Source organism: Carassius auratus, chromosome 3, assembly GCF_003368295.1.
Source record: "Carassius auratus strain Wakin chromosome 3, ASM336829v1, whole genome shotgun sequence".
Classification (NCBI taxonomy): Eukaryota; Metazoa; Chordata; class Actinopteri; order Cypriniformes; family Cyprinidae; genus Carassius; species Carassius auratus.
Genome location: NC_039245.1, coordinates 15,151,020 through 15,169,393, shown reverse-complemented (window position 1 = coordinate 15,169,393; position 18,374 = coordinate 15,151,020). Strand labels below are relative to the sequence as shown.

General features: G+C 38.8%; 3 protein-coding genes across 4 annotated transcripts; all 3 read left to right on the top strand.

Moving 5' to 3' along the window:
- Positions 1–716: 716 nt before the first annotated feature.
- On the top strand, positions 717–5,477 carry LOC113055138 (zinc-binding protein A33-like). Its single transcript, XM_026221155.1, has 6 exons — positions 717–1,109; positions 1,232–1,327; positions 2,049–2,279; positions 2,362–2,384; positions 2,455–2,576; positions 3,337–5,477. Exons 1-6 carry the CDS (start codon positions 717–719, stop codon positions 3,840–3,842), a joined length of 1,371 nt encoding a protein of 456 aa, XP_026076940.1. The 3' UTR covers positions 3,843–5,477.
- A 1,145-nt stretch (positions 5,478–6,622) lies between these two features.
- LOC113055103 (zinc-binding protein A33-like) lies at positions 6,623–13,893 on the top strand. 2 transcript variants are annotated; one of them, XM_026221096.1, is made up of 7 exons: positions 6,623–7,905; positions 8,022–8,045; positions 10,358–10,453; positions 10,677–10,907; positions 10,985–11,007; positions 11,078–11,199; positions 12,041–13,893. In XM_026221096.1, exons 1-7 carry the CDS (start codon positions 7,507–7,509, stop codon positions 12,523–12,525), a joined length of 1,380 nt encoding a protein of 459 aa, XP_026076881.1. In that variant the 5' UTR covers positions 6,623–7,506; the 3' UTR covers positions 12,526–13,893. The 2 variants fall into 2 exon arrangements, with proteins under 2 accessions (XP_026076881.1, XP_026076890.1); XM_026221105.1 differs by lacking the exon at positions 8,022–8,045 and having other exon boundaries at positions 7,425–7,905.
- A 135-nt stretch (positions 13,894–14,028) lies between these two features.
- On the top strand, positions 14,029–16,860 carry LOC113055372 (uncharacterized). The gene is made up of 2 exons (XM_026221649.1): positions 14,029–15,081; positions 15,386–16,860. The coding sequence occupies exons 1-2, from the start codon at positions 14,683–14,685 to the stop codon at positions 15,839–15,841; spliced, it is 855 nt and encodes a 284-aa protein (XP_026077434.1). The 5' UTR covers positions 14,029–14,682; the 3' UTR covers positions 15,842–16,860.
- The last annotated feature ends 1,514 nt before the right edge of the window (positions 16,861–18,374 follow it).

The window sequence follows — 18,374 nt, the reverse complement described above, 5'->3', positions numbered from 1 at the left end:
CCACCTTTATTTCTTACTTCTTCATGTCACATCCATCATTTATTATTTGTAATTGATGTAGAATTGGGATTAATCAAACATCTTGTAATCTAGGTGTGTTTTAGGGATTCATGCACTGAAGATGCTGTAAAATTATTGTATTTGTACTCTTCGACAGATTCATTATACTGGAATTTGAAGCTTTTTTTAACACCATATTATGCATTGATTATTATGTTGATGAAATGTACAGTCTCATTTATTCTGGTTTTCTTAACCCTCAGGTAGGCCTATTGCTTACTTATAATGTGACCAATTTTAGTTAAATAAGTGTTAAATTCAGTTTTAGTTCAATTATATTTACTAGGCTACATGTCTTAGCTTTACTTAGTGAGATACGCAAATGATTATAGTTTGACATCACTAAATGGAAATATCCTGAATTATTAATTAAGTCGTGCAGTTGTCAGGCTACTGGTGTGCATTTAAACGTGCAGTCATCTGACACACACGCGCGCACACACGTGACCCGAAGCTCCGCCCTATTACGTCACGCAGCAGGAAGAGTCGGACTAATTTCTGTTGGTCTGACTCTCGATGTCTCTTTAAAGGCTCACCAGGATCGATGCGTAAAGAAACATGCTTTCAAGAAGGGTTTTAAACATACAGCAGATCTGTGGGATTCATTTTTGACTGCATCATTCAGAAAGTGATAGTAAAGCTCAACAACAACTAAAATGGCTTCAACAGCTGAGTATGATTATATGTGTCCCGTGTGTCATGACATCTTCAAGACTCCTGTTATTTTATCATGCAGTCACAGTTTCTGTAAAGAGTGTCTTCAGCAGTTCTGGAGGAGCACGGAAACTCAGAAGTGTCCCGTCTGCAGGAGAGACTCTAAACACGATCCTCCAGTTAACCTTGCGTTAAAAAACCTGTGCGAGTCCTTCTTAAAGAAGAGGAATGAGGTTAGTTCGTCAGGATCTGAGGAGATCTGCAGTTTACACAGTGAGAAACTCAAACTCTTCTGTCTGGAGGACAAACAGCCGGTGTGTGTGGTGTGCTTTACTTCACAACAACATGACAATCACAAATTCAGACCCATCGGTGAAGTGGTTTCATCACTGAGGGTAAAACAGATTTATATTTGATGATTAAATCAGGACATAAATCCATTAATTTTTCTCATATTATGTGAACATATTACAGAAATATCTGGTGCCTTATATATAATTTTTAATTTGTACTCTAGGAGGAGCTCAATACAACACTGAATTCATTACAGGAGGAACTTCAACACAAAGAAATCATTAAAGGAAAGTTTGAAAAAACACTTCAATACATCAACGTGAGATTTGATATTTCTACACTTTATTAGAACAGATGCAGCATTGTGTCTGACATGATTACATGTGCCTGTATTGACGGTTTACTCCTTGGAGTTTATGAAATTAACTATCCGACATGTGCATTTAAAATCTTTTTATTCTCAAAATAGAAAAATTATTATACAGGGTGTCGTGGAAAAGTTAATTTCAGTAATTCAACTCAAAATAAATTCAATGCACACAGACTGAAGTACTTTAAGTCTTTGGTTCTTTTCATTGTGATGATTTGCTCATATTTAACAAAAACCCAGCAATTTATGATCTCAACAAATTTGTTGAGCAAAGGTGGTGAAAGATGCTGGCTGTTCACAGAGTGCTGTATCCAAGCATGTTAACAGAAAGTTGAGTGGACGGAAAAAGTGTGGAAGAAAAAGATGCACAAGCAACTGCGAGAACTGCAGAACACCAAAGACATAAAAATTACCTTAGTCTGTATGTAATTAATTTCATATATGGGTTTCACAATTTGAGTTGAATTACTGAAATAAATGAACACACACACACACACACACTTATATATATATATATATATATATATATATATATATATATATACATGATTTCTGTGAATGTCTTTGCATTTTTGGTCGTAGTTAACTATCCCATATTTATACACTCACTCATTAATGCTTCTCCAGTTGAGTCTCTGAGACGATTGAAGTGAATGTGGTTTGATTTCAGTCTCAAGCTGATCACACAGAGCGTCAGATTAAACAGCAGTTTGAGAAGCTTCATCAGTTTCTCAGAGATGAAGAAGAATCTACAATCACTGCACTGAGAGAGGAAGAGGAGCAGAAGAAGCAGATGATGAAGGAGAAGCTGGAGGAGATCAACACACACATCTCAGCTCTTTCACACTCAATCAGAGACACGGAGGAGATGATGAACGCCAGTGACGTCTGCTTTCTGAAGGTCTGATTTCAGATCATTGATTGATTGACTGATTGATTGATTGATTGAATTATTGATGATCAATGGTGTGTTTGTTCTGCAGAAGTTCCCAGTCTCGATGGAAAGGTGAGTGATCTTCTCTCTCTCTGCTTCTGATCCAAAGTCACTTCAGTTCTGATCCTGAATGTTCTTCCAGAGTCCAGATCTCATCACAGCCGGATCCACAGCCTCCTTCTGGAGCTCTGATTCATGTGCCACGATACTTGGGAAACCTGCCCTTCAGAGTCTGGAAGAAGATGCAGGACATCGTCCAGAACAGTGAGTCTAACTGCAGGGGATCTAAACCTTAGTCTTGAACTAGTTGGCCCATGCATTTTATCTTTTGAACTTTATAAAATGCAATGGAAGTTTCTGTTAAGAGTGAGCATAGTCGTTCCATTGCACACAATAGATTTTGTGATTGAGACAGCTCTGAAGTGACCTACTCCCTGATCAGTGCTTGAAATAGTGATATTGAAAACTGATCAAAACACAGTCATAGAAAGCTTAGGAAGCTTAAGTAAGATTTAAGGGTTTCTGGGTGTTTAGATTTAAAGTGTCCAATCTTTGACAGTTAGAGATTGAATAGTTTTAGTTCAGTTGAGTATTCTGTAAATATAAGTCTTGGCAAGAGCGGATTTAATAATGTAGGGACCCCAGGCAAAATATAGGAATGGGGCCCTATAAATTTGCACACATTTAATTGGATCAACCTTTAGGTTCCCATCTCTGCAATTTGTGTCCAGTGTTTCTACATTTTTCATGTACATGTTATCATGGCTTTCTGTCATGTTGTAGACCACAAAAGTAGCAACTGTGGGCTACATGATGAAATCTTTCACAGAACATTATTTTTACCCAGTGCTGTATTCATGTTTATATATATATATATATATATATACAACAGGACACACAGATGGCCACAGCAACCACTTAGAATAACTCCCAGTGCATGTAACACAATAAAAGGAACATGTTTGATGTGTTTGAACAGTAGATTCATAATAATCTGTGATGATTGTTGATTGTGTCTCATCAGCTCCTGTGATTCTGGATCCAAACACGGCTCATCCAGATCTCGTTGTGTCAGATGATCTGACCTGTGTGAAATGGAGCTGGAACAAACAACCTCTTCCTGATAATCCAGAGAGGTTTGAATATTATCCCTGTGTTCTGGGTTCAGAGGGGTTTAACTCAGGAACACACTGCTGGGACGTGGAGGTTAAAGAGAGTTCAGACTGGAGCCTCGGAGTCACTACAGCATCAAACCGGAGGAAGGGACGGGATTTCTATAAGACTTGTGTCTGGAGTGTGTGGTACGATCAGTACAGTCTGTCTGAGCAGCCTGTCTTTGGCTTTCGTGTGAAACAGGATCTTGAGCGTGTGAGAGTGTATCTGGACTATGACAGAGGAACGGTCTCATTCTCTGATCCTCTAACTAACACACATCTACACACATTCACTAACACCTTCACTCACACACTCTTCCCATTCTTCAGTTGTTATACTATTTTCACTCTTAAGATTTTACCGTTCAGTAGTTAGTAAACGTTACTCTTGTAGCTCGGGATGTTTACTATATTTAATCCATATCACATGAGTAAGAGATTGTTGATCTGAATATCAGTACTTCTGTGACTGGGTTGTGATGTTCTCATGACTGATATCAGAACTACAGCAACACTCACACTCTCATCTAGCTCTTACACAACCGTACCAGCTGTGTGTAATGACGGGTTCACACTGTGGGTTTTTCAGAGTCATTGGATCGCTGTTCTTCTTACACTGCACGGCTGTCTGGGGTATTGTCTAGTTGCTGTTGTGTGCACAATTCATGACAGATCAGAGATTACACATTATGCAACTTTTCAATAGGAAGGATCGCAAACAAATCTTCTTTGTCTATAAACTATTTCACAACCAAGCAGATGCAGGAATTGACACAGGAAATAGCACAAGATCACAAGATAGACTTTTACACCCGAGAATGGATTTATTCCTATCAAAAATGGTAGCCTGCAAAAAGCTTGCAATCTAATTTGTCTGTACACTGATTTGCAGTGAAAAAACATAAGATAAAAAAGAAGAATGGTTGCTTGCAGAGGCCCTGCATACTGATGTTTAGTTGCAGATCTATGATTCCTCCCACTGAACATTCCCTTGCCCTGTATCATGCTCTCTCATTGGCTGTAGGTCTGTAATGACTCCTCCCACTGAACTTTCCCATGCCCTTTACCGTGCTCTCTCATTGGCTGTAGGTTGTCGCTGATGACATTTCCAGTCAAAACACTTTTCACACTAGAGAAGTCACAGACAGGACCAGATATTTAGCGTGCCAAACATCTCATGGTCATTAGTGATGTGTTGGTGCTTTTCAGATAGTGTTTTTGATAACACACTATGTGCGATTGCCAGTCATGTGAACTAGCCCGATCTGTCTCCAATTTTGGGCATTTGTTGGCGATTTCCACAAAACTGTCAGCAGGTGAAAATTAGGACTAAAATCGTGCAGTGTGAGCTCAGCAAGTTACAAATTAACCTACTTTTGACGTAAAGGGGGACTGAACTAACACTACCAAATATTTTTTACATTGCACCATTTAGCATAGTTCAAACTATGCACTTTAGGATGGAGAACATTGTGATTAAACTGCTCTACAATACAAAACTATTCTAAACAGTGCATATATGTGTGCATCTCTTTTTGTCAAATAAAATCTATCACAATAATATTTATTTTATAAGTTTCTTTATCTGTATTTATTAATTGATCCCTATAGTTTCTGACCATTATTTGCATAGATTTACATTGTCATTTTGTAGACGCCTATATGGAAAGATTGGGGTATACATAAAGAATTGAGAATTGAAAATTGAGCAGAAAATTCAGTCGCTTGAAAATTGTCAGGGATTCAGCATTCCGGATAGGGTTAGGAAGATCATTCCATCAGCCAGGAATGGTGAAGGAGAATGTTCTGGAAAGTGATTTTGAGCCTCTCTGTGATGGTAGCGAGAGGCGTTGCTCACTAGTGGATCTCAGACTTCTGGAGGGGAGGTAGATAATTAATAGTGAGTGGAAGTAGGTGGGAGCTGAGCCTGTGATGGTTCTATATGCAAGCATCGATGTCTTGAACTTGATGCGGGACACAACCGGTAGCCAGTGCAAGGAGATAAAGAGAGGTGTCAAATGGGCTCTTTTGGGTTTGTTGTAAACCAGTTGTGCCGCTTTATTCTGAATTATCTGTAGAGGTTTGATTGTGCTTGATGGAAATCCAGCCAGAAGAGCATTGCAGTAGTCCAGCCTAGAAATGACAAGGGCCTGGACAATAAGTTGTGCAGCATGCTCCGTTAGAAAGGCCCTGATCTTTCTGATGTTGTCAAAGCAAACCTGCAAGTTCAAGCAGTCTTTGCAATGTAGTCTTTGAAGGTCAGCCGGTTATTAAAGGTTACACCGAGATTTATGACCGAAGTTGATGGGATAATTGTAGAAGAGCCTAGCTGGATGGAGAACTCATACTGTAGACTTGGAGTGGCAGGGAAGACAAGAAGCTCAGTCTTTGCCAGATTGAGCTGTAGGTGGTATTCTTTCATCCATGCCGAGATGTCCACCAAGCAGTCTGAGATTGAAATGAAAGACAGAGCTGGGTGTCATCAGCATAGCAATGGTAGCCATGTGCCTGTATGATGGGACCCAGTTATGTAGTGTATTTGGAAAAAAGGAGGGGTCCAAGAACTGATCCCTGAGGAACCCCAGTGACCAGTTGTTGTGATTTGGATACCTCCCCTCTCCAAGCCACCTTGAAAGACCTATCAGTAAGATATGATTCAAACCAGCAGATAGATCCAGCAGAATAAGAACTGATGAATTGGAATAAGCTTTTGCAATCCGCAGGGGTTCTGTGACTAACAGTAGTTTAGTCATAAAGTAGAAGGGCCACTTTTTAAGCATATTTCATAAATTGAAATATTTGACTTAAACACCAAACTATATGTCTGGCGGAAATCAAATACAGCTCAGATTCCAAATAACACCATTCCTCCAGTAAAGCACGGAGGTGGCAAAATGTGTATGGACTGTTTCTCTGCAGCAGGGACTAGAGGCTAGAGCACTTGTAAGGATAGAGGGAAACCTGTATGGATGGGGCAAAATACCATCAAATTTCTGAGGAAAATCTTCTGCCCTCTGCTTTATATTCCCCAATTTTAAGTTGCTTTGGATAAAAGCATCTGCAAAATGACTAAATGTATATGCTCTCTGTATGGGCTCTCTGTATGAGACACTCAGGCAAGGACAGCCTCGATGTCTCTTTCCCATCCATGATCAGATTCCAGTCTGACTGCAGCAGTGAGGGATGTGATGGACGGAAGAGACAGTTAAAGGTAGGCAATTGATCAGCAGCTTCATCAGAATAAAACTGAAAAAAAAGCAGAACTTGCACAGCTGTGTTGAGATGGCAGTAGGATGTGGGTTCACTGCCTTTTTTCACTCATTTTAATGCATGTCACATGACAAAAATTACATTTAGCTTGTTTTACTAAAATGTCATTTTCAAAGAAAAAAAAGAAACTATATATTCATATATATAGGAGCTAGTAGCTAGAAGCTAACGTTTTAATACCCTGAGTTCAGATGGGTTGAGGACACTCAAACACCTGCTTGTTTCAACTGCTCCTATTATTTTCCTGTCAAAGAACTGTATTTGTTTGTTTCTGTATTTTTTTTTCTACCAATATGTGTAAAGCTATCGGTAACTTGAATCGACCCAAAATATGTAGGTTATATCACAAAATGGTCAACTGTTTCTTCAACGAGACCACAAAATGTGTAACTTTAATCAATATCAAGATATTTCCAGAGAGATGAATTAAAGCTGACGTCTTCTTATCTAATGTTTGCGCATGTCACGTCATCGTAGTTCGACATGTAACGGCAGCCAATCGCTGCGTTGCTGATCATGGTTTCCAGTATCGATATATCTGCCCTTTCCCCAATGAACAGGCATTAATATCTCACAGTCACAACTCATTCCAGATGTTTTAATCAAATCAAAAGCAAATCGCCATAGGTCAGTCATCACGATTAGATCGGTCTTCTGTCGTATCATCTCGGTTGTATTAAGCGAGGTACACAGAAGGAGCCCTGCGCTTTGATTCTCTTCTTCCCGAAAGTGAAAGTAAAGCTCAGATCGCTGGAGCGCGAACAGTGAAAATGGCGTCACTGAATGTATCAGCTGAAGAGCTTTCTTGTCCTGTGTGCTGTGAAATCTTCAAGGCTCCTGTTATTTTATCATGCAGTCACAGTTTCTGTAAAGAGTGTCTTCATCAGTTCTGGACAACCAAGAAAACCCAGGAGTGTCCCGTCTGCAGGAGAGACTCTAAACACGATCCACCGGTTAACCTTGCTTTAAAAAACCTGTGTGAGTCGTTCCTGAAGGAGAGAAACGACTGCCTTTCGTCAGAGTCTGAGGAGATCTGCAGTTTACACAGTGAGAAACTCAAACTCTTCTGTCAGGAGGACAAACAGCCGGTGTGTTTAGTGTGTATTAACTCACAGAAACACGACAATCACACATTCAGACCCATCGGAGAAGCGGTTTCCTCATATAAGGTAAGATAATGTCTCTTGCTTCATATGTAAAGAACAATTATTATTATTCATAAAGACGTATATTACATTCAGGAACTCAAAGTTTCACTCTGCCCTTTTCTCAACTTCATATGCAGAGTTGGGGAAAGTTACTTTTAAAAGTAATGCATTACAATATTGTGTTGCTTCCTAAAAAAGTAATTAATCGCGTTACTATTTTTCTCTTTTCGGTAATAAAAAAAGGAAACACAAATGTTATTCTTAAGTAATTTTTGCTTAGTAGTATGGTTTAATGTGATCAAGGTCAGCAGCTATGCCATTGGTTAATAATAACATGAGATTAAATGCATAACATATATTTGTAGGGGTGCACGATATATCGGCTGATCCAGCTTAGATTTGCACCTTGTCAATTAAACAACAGCTCTGTGTAGTAACAGCTCTATGTGAAATCATGCACCTGATGGTATTAACCGCTGATTAGAGAACCGGCTTCACTGATGAGATGCGCATTAATGATCGGCCGATTTATATCGTGCACCCCTAGATATTTGTGTTGTTTAACATGTAATTATTTCAGGTTTGCCTTCTATTCTGATTTTGCATTTGACTGCTTTGAGGAAACCTCATGAATATGTGAATAAATGCATGCTGACATTTGCTCTAGATCTACAGTAAGATCATGTTTACACTGCGCACACAACCCTGATTTCTCTCAACATGAGGACACGAGACAGTCAATACACTGGAAAACAAAGTAACTGCCATAAAAAAATAAAAAAAATAAATAATCGGATCACTTTGCTTGTGAGTTATTAATAACGCATTACTTGAGTCATGTAACGCAAGTATTGCGCTACTTGAAAAAAGTAATCTGATTCCGTAAGTCACGTTACTTGTTATGCATTAACCCCAACACTGTTCATATGACATTGTGATGTGAAAAAGTATTTGAACCATCCTTATTTCTTATTTTTTTGTGTCTCATACTAAACCGTTTTAGATTTTCAAATAAAATACAACATTAAACAAAGTAGAGCTTTTCAATTAATCGAAAAAATGGTTAGATTTTGGTATCCCATGATTATGAATATACAATTATTGACATAAAAACGATTATTGCCCCCCATTCGGCCAACACTTCTGCAGCGCTGCACTTTTGTTCCTCCATAAAACGAAATATCCTGTGCAAAATCATGTAACTTGACTTTTGCAAAATGGGACGTGCTTGATTTATCGAAGTATGTTTATTCATGTTTTAAAAGCGTGACAGAGAGCGTGACTTGCGTTTAACAGAACATGGACGTGTAAAGTCATCTTTAAGCTCAAGGTGGTCGCCTACACGCTCAAATACATGCAAACATATGTCAAAATGCTGTGCTTAGTGATTATTCATGTATTCCTTCGTCGAACATGTAAAAATGAACACAAAAGTTGAGAATGAACATACGCATAACTGTAATTTATCCGTGCAGCTCTTAAAGTTACAGCAGGCTATGTTTTATTTTTAAATTTGATTATTAATTTCTGCAGTAGTCTGTACTATGCTAAACAAACTTTTTAAATAAACTGCAATAAATACAAAACTAGAGCCAATCTAAAACTGAAATGAGACGTTTATAATAAATAGTATAGTGAATAAATGAAATAATCATTCTGCTTCAGAGTTGCATAAAAATATAAGGACAGTTTGTTTTATTTGTATCTTTTCTATTGTATTTTTCCTTTGCTTTTTTTATTACTGACAGTTTAAATATTTTTTTTTATTTTTTTATTCTGCTGGTCTCTACAATGTAGATGTCATAGCAACCTTATGTACAGGATATACAGTTTCGTTTTTTTATCCTGTCACCCCCTTTATCAGCAATAACTGCAGCTGAGTGCTTGTGATAACTGGAGATCAGTGTTTCACAGCACTAGTGGGCCCACTTTTCAACTGCCTGACTTTGACAAGGCCACTCCAAAACTTTAACTAGTGTGCTTTGAATCATTGTCTTGCTGGATAATCCAGTTGCATTTGAGCTTCAGTTTACAGACTGAAGATTGGATGTTCTCTTATAGGCTTTTCTGGAAGAAAGCAAAAAATGCAGTTGATTTAATGTTGTTCTTGGCTCTTCTATGGTTCCCAGGATGAGCCATTTCTGAGGATTTTTTTTTTTCCTTTTGGAGATTTGAAGATGATTGCTCTTGCTGTGGCTCTGTGAGTCCAAGAGCCTTTGAAATAGCTTTGTAATCCCTCACAGATGGATTCATTTCAATCACCTTCACAAACTGTCGCCTACTTTGTGTACACTTGGGTTTCTTCGTATTATGTTAGATTTTAATTTCTGACTCAATTTAGTATGAGATGTACACAAAAACAGTATAAATCAGGATGGTGGCACATACTCTTTCACTGCATTATATGATCGTTGTATCATCTTGTCTTCACTGTCAATCTGGTGTTTTTAATCTATTCATTTCTCAATTCTAGGAGGAGCTCAATATATCACTGAAGTCCTTACAAGAGAATCTGAAACATCGTGAAGAAACGAAAGAAGAGTTTGAGAAAACAGTTGAACACATCAAGGTGAGGAAACCGAATCTAGAGTCATTTTCAATACAGCTGTAGATCACTAGATAGAGTTATTATCTGATTATTTAATATAATTGACTCCAGTTGATTATTTGTGTAAATGATGAGCAGTGATCTGCTTCTGGATCGTTATATGTCTGTGTCTGAGTTTCTCTCAGATCTGAACGATGTGATTGTGTTGATGGAGATGATTGAAGTGAATGTGGTTTGATTTCAGTCTCAAGCTGAGCACACAGAGCGTCAGATTAAACAGCAGTTTGAGACGCTTCATCAGTTTCTCAGAGATGAAGAAGAAGCTACAATCACTGCACTGAGAGAGGAAGAGGAGAAGAAGAAGAAGATGATGAAGGAGAAGCTGGAGGAGATCAACACACACATCTCAGCTCTTTCACACTCAATCAGAGACACGGAGGAGATGATGAACGCCAGTGACGTCTGCTTTCTGAAGGTCTGATTTCAGATCATTGGTTGATTGACTGATGATTGATTGAGTTGTTGATGATCAATGGTGTGTTTGTTCTGCAGAAGTTTCCAGTCTCGATGGAAAGGTGAGTGATCTTCTCTCTCTCTGCTTCTGATCCAAAGCCACTTCAGTTCTGATCCTGAATGTTCTTCCAGAGTCCAGATCTCATCACAGCCGGATCCACAGACTCCTTCTGGAGCTCTGATTCATGTGCCACGATACTTGGGAAACCTGCCCTTCAGAGTCTGGAAGAAGATGCAGGACATCGTCCAGAACAGTGAGTCTGACTGGAGAAGATCCGAGCTCACACACATTCAGTTGTTCATGACTCAAAGTACTATACGATATCTACCACAAAACAATTGAAGTATTCGTTGTATTAAACAAGCAGACCTCATGAGTGGAAGAGTACAGGCAGATAACTTGAAAACTGCGTACAATATTCCAAAATATTTCTTAATAAAATATTAGAGAAGATCTTAAGAACTTTTAAGGAATTGCACTTAGGAACATTCACGGGCATCTTTGAATTTGTTGTTGTAATAACTTTTTTAAATTAAGGATATTTACATGAATCCTGACATTTTGAAAGGGTTTCTAGAAGAAGTGCTTCATGTCTGTTGATTTTTCCAGTGAAGAAACACAATGATGAGGGTCGGCTCTGATAATGATGTGTTTACCAGAAGAACCTGCTTCAATTACTCACCACACACCACAGAGATGTTAATATATCCTAAAATATGAAAATGACATTGATAATGACCATGTTTACAGACAACAGACAGTGAAAAGTATTTTAAAACAAAGACACACAGTAAGAGCCAGTTATCAGATGATGCTGAAGATAATTAGTTTCATACACAGAAGTTTTACAGTTTTTTTTCATGGGACACAAAGGTTTTAATCACACATTTAATGTGTGTAGTTGATGCCACTAGTAATAACAGTTCTGTCAGAGACGATCTATTTACTGTAACAACACTGATAGTGGTCAGAGGAAAATATGATGTGTTTAATCAACAAGACGAGTGTCATAACTCATAATAATGTGTTGGGTTCAACTCTTGATCATTAAATGAACATCAGAATAAAAGCATCTGTTGATTGTGTCTCATCAGCTCCTGTGATTCTGGATCCAAACACGGCTCATCCAGATCTCGTTGTGTCTGATGATCTGACCAGTGTGAAATACAGCGGGAACAAACAACCTCTTCCTGATAATCCAGAGAGGTTTGACATCTATGACTGTGTCCTGGCTTCAGAGGGGTTTAACTCAGGAACACACTGCTGGGACGTGGAGGTTAAAGAGAGCTCATGCTGGAGTCTCGGAGTCACTACAGCATCAAACCGGAGGAAAGGAGGTGATTTCTATAACAATGATGTCTGGAGTGTGCGATATGGACAGTTTGAGCAGGATCTTGAGCGTGTGAGAGTGTATCTGGACTATGACAGAGGAACGGTCTCATTCTCTGATCCTCTAACTAACACACATCTACACACATTCACTAACACCTTCACTCACACACTCTTCCCATTCTTCTATTGTGATTCCTTTCAGTCGTGTTCTTCCTCTCTGAGGATCCTGCCGTTTAGTTATTATTAAATGTTACTCATGTTGGTTTGGATCATCCTGCTTTCATCTTTTACAGTCATCATGTTTCCAATATTTAATCTAAATCACAGTCCTGATGATCTGAATATCAATACGGATGTGACTGGGCCGTGATGATCACAACACATCAATAAATAAAATAAAAAAATATAAAATTTGATACAAATAATTACATTTTCATTTATATTCCACTCGACATGATTAGATTGATCATTTTAGCATTTTTTTTTTTCCGGCAAATTGCCATTTACCTAATTATTTAAATGAAGCGTGTCTGTTTGTTATTGTTAATTATTTATACATGTAATTATTTCAGAACAAATTATAATAATCTCTCGAACTGTCTTCTTTTTTTTTATTATTAATGTGTGATTGTGATTTCAGCACCATTTCTATTATAAAATCTAAAATGTTTGAGTATTATAAAGTTTTATGTCACATGTAGGATACATGCCTGAGCCTGCTCTTCCCTCCACCAGCCGCCTGAGGGATTCCTCTCCCAAAGTTTGACTCCTGCCACACCTGAATCTCTTTCTCCACCATTACTCAGTTACTCTTGACCAAGGTTCATCTAATCTTGTCCTGGAGGGACAACGCGCTGCAGAGTTTAGCTCCAACCTTGATCAGACTCTCCTACCTGTGATTTCTAATGGTCCTGAAGACATTGATTGGCATGTGCAGTTGTGTTTGATTAGAGTTAGAGCTAAACTCTGCAGGAAAGTGGATCTCGTGGGCCAGATTTAAGGATCCCTGCTCTAGACCGTCTGGTTCATTCATTTTTTGCAAAGTCTTGCCAATACCTGAATTGCAATTATGAGCGGTTTACTTTGTATTTTGGACCTACCTTGTGTTTCAACTCCTGCCTATTTATTCTGTGCTCATGTTTCTCGTTTGTGTTCGGGGTTTACTGTTTGGACAATATCATTTATTTGGTTTGGACAACCCCCTGGATGCATAGTGTGGGTGGCCTGAGGACCCCCTTGAAACCAAAATCATTGAGGCCTCAACTGCACCCTTCAGTCTGAACTTGCCAGATGGGATGAGGAGATGTCTCTAGATCAGTTTATTCAACTCTAGTAAAGATCTCATCCCTACTTGCACTGCTCTTGCCTCCTCTAATCTCACGGTCCCCCCTCTACATCTGAACTTCTAGCACCCGAAGCTATGTAACTAGGCGGCACTTGCCTCGCACCATTTGAGAGGCATTGCCACTTTTTGCCTGGGATTGTATTTACTGTGGGGAAGGAGAACACTTCCTGGCTTCTTTCTCCCACCGACAATCTGAGCCAGCACTGTGAATTTTCTCAGAAATTGCCTTATTTTTTTGTGCTATAACTGTAATAAAACCACTCTGAAATTACCTGCAGCACTAGAATAAATTATTGATGTTCCTTTAGTCTGGGCACTATACATTGATACTGCACCATCCCCTTCTGTCTATCACAGCATTAGATGGATGACTGCTGGGGGCAGGCTGTGTCCTAGATTCTCGATGCGCTCTTGTCAAGTATCGATCTTAAAAGCCGTTATAAAACGCTCTATTAGTATTCATTATCCCTTGTCCCATCTACAGAAGTAGATAGGGGGCGCGGGTTGCGAGTTTGGCTGTTGTGTTGTGAGCGTAAAATAAGACGTACACACACTTGAAATGGCGGAGTCAAGCGAGAAAAGTAGAAGTGAGAGCAAGAAGTTAAAGGACGCTCCAGCAACATTTAAATCCAAAGTGTGGACTTACTTTGGATTTTATAACAGTGTGGACGGGGCAAAGCTAGAAAAGGACTACGCAATATGCAAGAACTGCTTTGCAAAAGTCCGCTACACGGGAAACACGATCAACATGCACAGCCACCTCACGCGGCATCACCTGGAGCTCTGTGAGAAAGCCATGGTTGGTGCTGGCTCAAAGCCGACACACCCCGGCGTAAACACCCTTTTCCTTGCAAAGCTACCACCTTGTTATGCTAGGGCAAAGTCAATCACAAATGTGATCGCTGTTTACATGTGTAAATGGATCCGTCCGTACAGCGAGGTGGAGAATGAAGTGTTCCGCTTTTTAATGAATATCTTAACGGTCACTACATAACGGTCACTGTACATTTTATAAACGAAGATTGGGAAATTAAGTCATATGTCCTGCAAACCCGAGCAATGCACGAAACGCACACTGGGACACACATTGCCGATGTACTGAAAGCCGCAGTGGGGGAGTGGAATCTTGATGCTAAGAAGCCAGTGGTTGTCACCGACAATACATCAAACATGCGTGTAGCAATATCCTTAACAGGATACCAACATGTTAGATGTTTTGCTCATGTTTTAAATCTTGCATCCCAATGTGCGCTGAAAATAGCTGCTGTTGCCAAGGTACTTGTCAAAGTTAGGAGGATCTCAACATTCTTTCATCGAAGCACAACTGGAGCAGAAGCACTGAAAAGAAACCAGGAACTCCTTGGCCTCCCCCTTCACAAGCTCATTGTTCGTTGGAGTAGTGCCAATGAAATGATCTCCAGGTTTCTTGATCAACAGCCAGCTGTCTTATCACCAGAGGTAAGAAAAGTTTGCAATGTAGAAGTTGTAATCTATATGTGTAATAAATGTGAATAATTTATCGTATACAATTAATAAGTTTGTTAATAAATACTAATTCATATGATATAAACTTGCTTGATACAATGAATAAATACTTTATACATTTTAATGTTAATATTAAACAAGGTTAATATTAAAACATATACACATTAAAAACATTAGATTACATCATACAGTTCATGCTTTATTTGCTTTAAAATAAAGAACAATAATTATATACACTTTATTAATAAATTATATAAATTTTTCTTTTTTACTTAAGGTGAGAAAGAATGTGACTGACTGTGCTCTGACAGAGAATGACATCTCAAGTGCTGAAGAGATGGTGGAAGCATTTAGACTAATGCTTGTGGCAACAAATATCATGTGTGAGGAAAAGAATCCCACCATTTCAGTGGTTGCTCCTCTTCATGCCCAACTGCTGCGAGACACAACCAGAACTGAAGAAGATTCCCCTCTAGTTCGAGAGATTAAGGGAGTCATCAATCAAGACCTTTCAAAGAGATATCAGTCAGAGGTGGAAAAAGATCTCCTACGCATGTCCTCAGCCCTGGACCCTAGATTCAAATCCCTTTTATTTCTGTCACCTGAAGAAGTGCAAGACACTTATGCAAAACTACAGTCAACTGCAGGAGATATAATCAGTGCCCAAAGAAGTTCACTCACTCCTGAACATGCTAACCAACTCCTCTTTCTCAAGAAAAATATGAACATATAAAACACATCACATGCACAGGTACATTTTAGATGTACTTTATCCCTGATATATTTATTTTATTTTTTATGTCTGACTGTTTTGTTGCAACTAAGTCACAAGTTGTTTTTGTTATTGTTTCATCCACAAATAAATAAATTGAGACTCATTTTACTAATTAAAAAAAAAAACTTTTTATTTCTTAAAACATGATATATTGTGAGTTATTACTGATAATATATTGATTATTGCCATATCGTGATATTATCGTATCGTGAGCAATGTATCGCGTATCGTATCATATCGTGTAGTACCCAGTGATTCCCAGCCCTATTAGCAACTTCATTTTGAATGTCTTTTATTTTATAACTGTTATTGCAAATTAAGCAGAGCTGGCTGTGCCACATTTAAATCCACAAACATATGTACTCCAGCAGTGTCGGAATTTCTATTGTATTTAGGTTAGAGTGTAGTCCAATAATAATACATGTTGAGGGTGCTTTATATTGAATTCTTATAGCTGTTGATGCCTGCCTGGTGCCTTCTTCTGGCTCTGCTGTGTAGTGCACCTGCTGGCTGGGTGATGGTTGAAATGAATTCCTAATCAGCCTTGTTGGACATAAAAAGGACCCGTGCGTTTGGAGTTGGGAGGGCCCTGTTTTTTGTTCTCTCTTGCATTTGGATGTGTTCCCCCTTCTAGTTTTTTGTTTGTTATTTTTTTATTAATACTCACACTTTTCCCCTAGACATGTGTTTGTGTTGATTTAATTATTTGATTTATAGATTCTGTTAATAAATTGGCTTATTGTCGACATTTTGATTTTGGCCAGCCGTAACAATGAGATATGAAAAATCTGTCTGCTTGATAGTGTCCAGTTCTCCATAGTTACAAGCAACTGGTCGATTTCACAAGACACATCCAGATTCTTAGTCAAGTCAAGTCAAGTCACCTTTATTTATATTGCGCTTTAAACAAAAGACATTGCGTCAAAGCAACTGAACAACATTCATTGGGAAAACAGTGTTTTAATAATGCAAAATGATATTTAACGCAGTTAATTCATTGAATTCAGTGATGTCATCTCTGTTCAGTTAAATAGTGTCAGTGCATTTATTTGCAATCAAGTCAACGATATCATTGTAGATGAAGTGACCCCAACTAAGCAAGCCACAGGCGACAGCGGCAAGGAACCAAAACTCCATCGATGACAGAATGGAGAAAAACACCTTGGGAGAAACCAGGCTCAGTTGGGGGGTCAGTTCTCCTCTGACCAGACGAAACCAGTAGTTCAATTCCAGGCTGCAGCAAAGTCAGATTGTGTAGAAGAATCATCTGTTTCCTGTGGTCTTGTCCTGGTGCTCCTCTGAGACACGGTCTTTACAGGGGATCTGTATCTGGGGCTCTAGTTGTCCTGGTCTCCACTGTCTTTCAGGGCAGTAGAGGTCCTTTCTAGGTGCTGATCCACCATCTGGTCTGGATACGTACTGGATCCGGGTGACTGCAGTGACCCTCTGATCTGGATACAGACTGGATCTGGTGGCTACGGTGACCTCGGAACAAGAGAGAATCAGACAAATATTAGCGTAGATGCCATTCTTCTAATGTTGTAGCAAGTACATCAGGTGTTATGTGAAGTGTTTCCGGTTCCGGTTTACCTAATTAATGCAGCCTAAAAATCCTTTAACGGATTTGGATATTAAAAGCATATTAGTATGTTATGTGTAAGCCAGGTTAAAGAGATGGGTCTTTAATCTAGATTTAAACTGCAAGAGTGTGTCTGCCTCCCGAACAATGTTAGGTAGGTTATTCCAGAGTTTAGGCGCCAAATAAGAAAAGGATCTGCCGCCCGCAGTTGATTTTGATATTCTAGGTATTATCAAATTGCCTGAGTTTTGAGAACACAGCGGACGTAGAGGATTATAATGTAAAAGGAGCTCATTCAAATACTGAGGTGCTAAACCATTCAGGGCTTTATAAGTAATAAGCAATATTTTAAAATCTATACGATGTTTGATAGGGAGCCAGTGCAGCATTGACAGGACCGGGCTAATATAGTCATACTTCCTGGTTCTAGTAAGAACTCTTGCTGCTGCATTTTGGACTATCTGTAGTTTGTTTACTAAGCGTACAGAACAACCACCCAGTAAAGCATTACAATAATCTAACCTTGAAGTCATAAATGCATGGATTTACATTTATGCATTTGACATTGAGAGCATAGGCCGTAATTTAGATATATTTTTGAGATGGAAAAATGCAGTTTTACAAATGCTAGAAACGTGGCTTTCTAAGGAAAGATTGCGATCAAGTAGCACACCTAGGTTCCTAACTGATGACGAAGAATTGACAGAGCAGCCATCAAGTCTTAGACAGTGTTCTAGGTTATTACAAGCAGAGTTTTTAGGTCCTATAATTAACACCTCTGTTTTTTCGGAATTTAGCAGTAAGAAATTACTCGTCGTCCAGTTTTTTATATCGACTATGCATTCCATTCGTTTTTCAAATTGGTGTGTTTCACCGGGCCGCGAAGAAATATAGAGCTGAGTATCATCAGCA

Excerpts from the sequence above, each read along its gene's own strand:
- LOC113055138 (XM_026221155.1), top strand. The coding sequence starts at position 717 with ATGGCTTCAACAGCTGAGTATGATTATATGTGTCCCGTGTGTCATGAC. Across the intron at positions 1,328-2,048 it reads AAACACTTCAATACATCAAC|TCTCAAGCTGATCACACAGA; the intron begins GTGAGATTTGAT and ends GTTTGATTTCAG. Across the intron at positions 2,280-2,361 it reads GTGACGTCTGCTTTCTGAAG|AAGTTCCCAGTCTCGATGGA; the intron begins GTCTGATTTCAG and ends TTTGTTCTGCAG.
- LOC113055103 (XM_026221096.1), top strand. The coding sequence starts at position 7,507 with ATGGCGTCACTGAATGTATCAGCTGAAGAGCTTTCTTGTCCTGTGTGC. Across the intron at positions 8,046-10,357 it reads GGGGAAAGTTACTTTTAAAA|GAGGAGCTCAATATATCACT; the intron begins GTAATGCATTAC and ends TCTCAATTCTAG. Across the intron at positions 11,008-11,077 it reads TTTCCAGTCTCGATGGAAAG|AGTCCAGATCTCATCACAGC; the intron begins GTGAGTGATCTT and ends ATGTTCTTCCAG.
- LOC113055372 (XM_026221649.1), top strand. The coding sequence starts at position 14,683 with ATGCACGAAACGCACACTGGGACACACATTGCCGATGTACTGAAAGCC. Across the intron at positions 15,082-15,385 it reads CAGCTGTCTTATCACCAGAG|GTGAGAAAGAATGTGACTGA; the intron begins GTAAGAAAAGTT and ends TTTTTACTTAAG.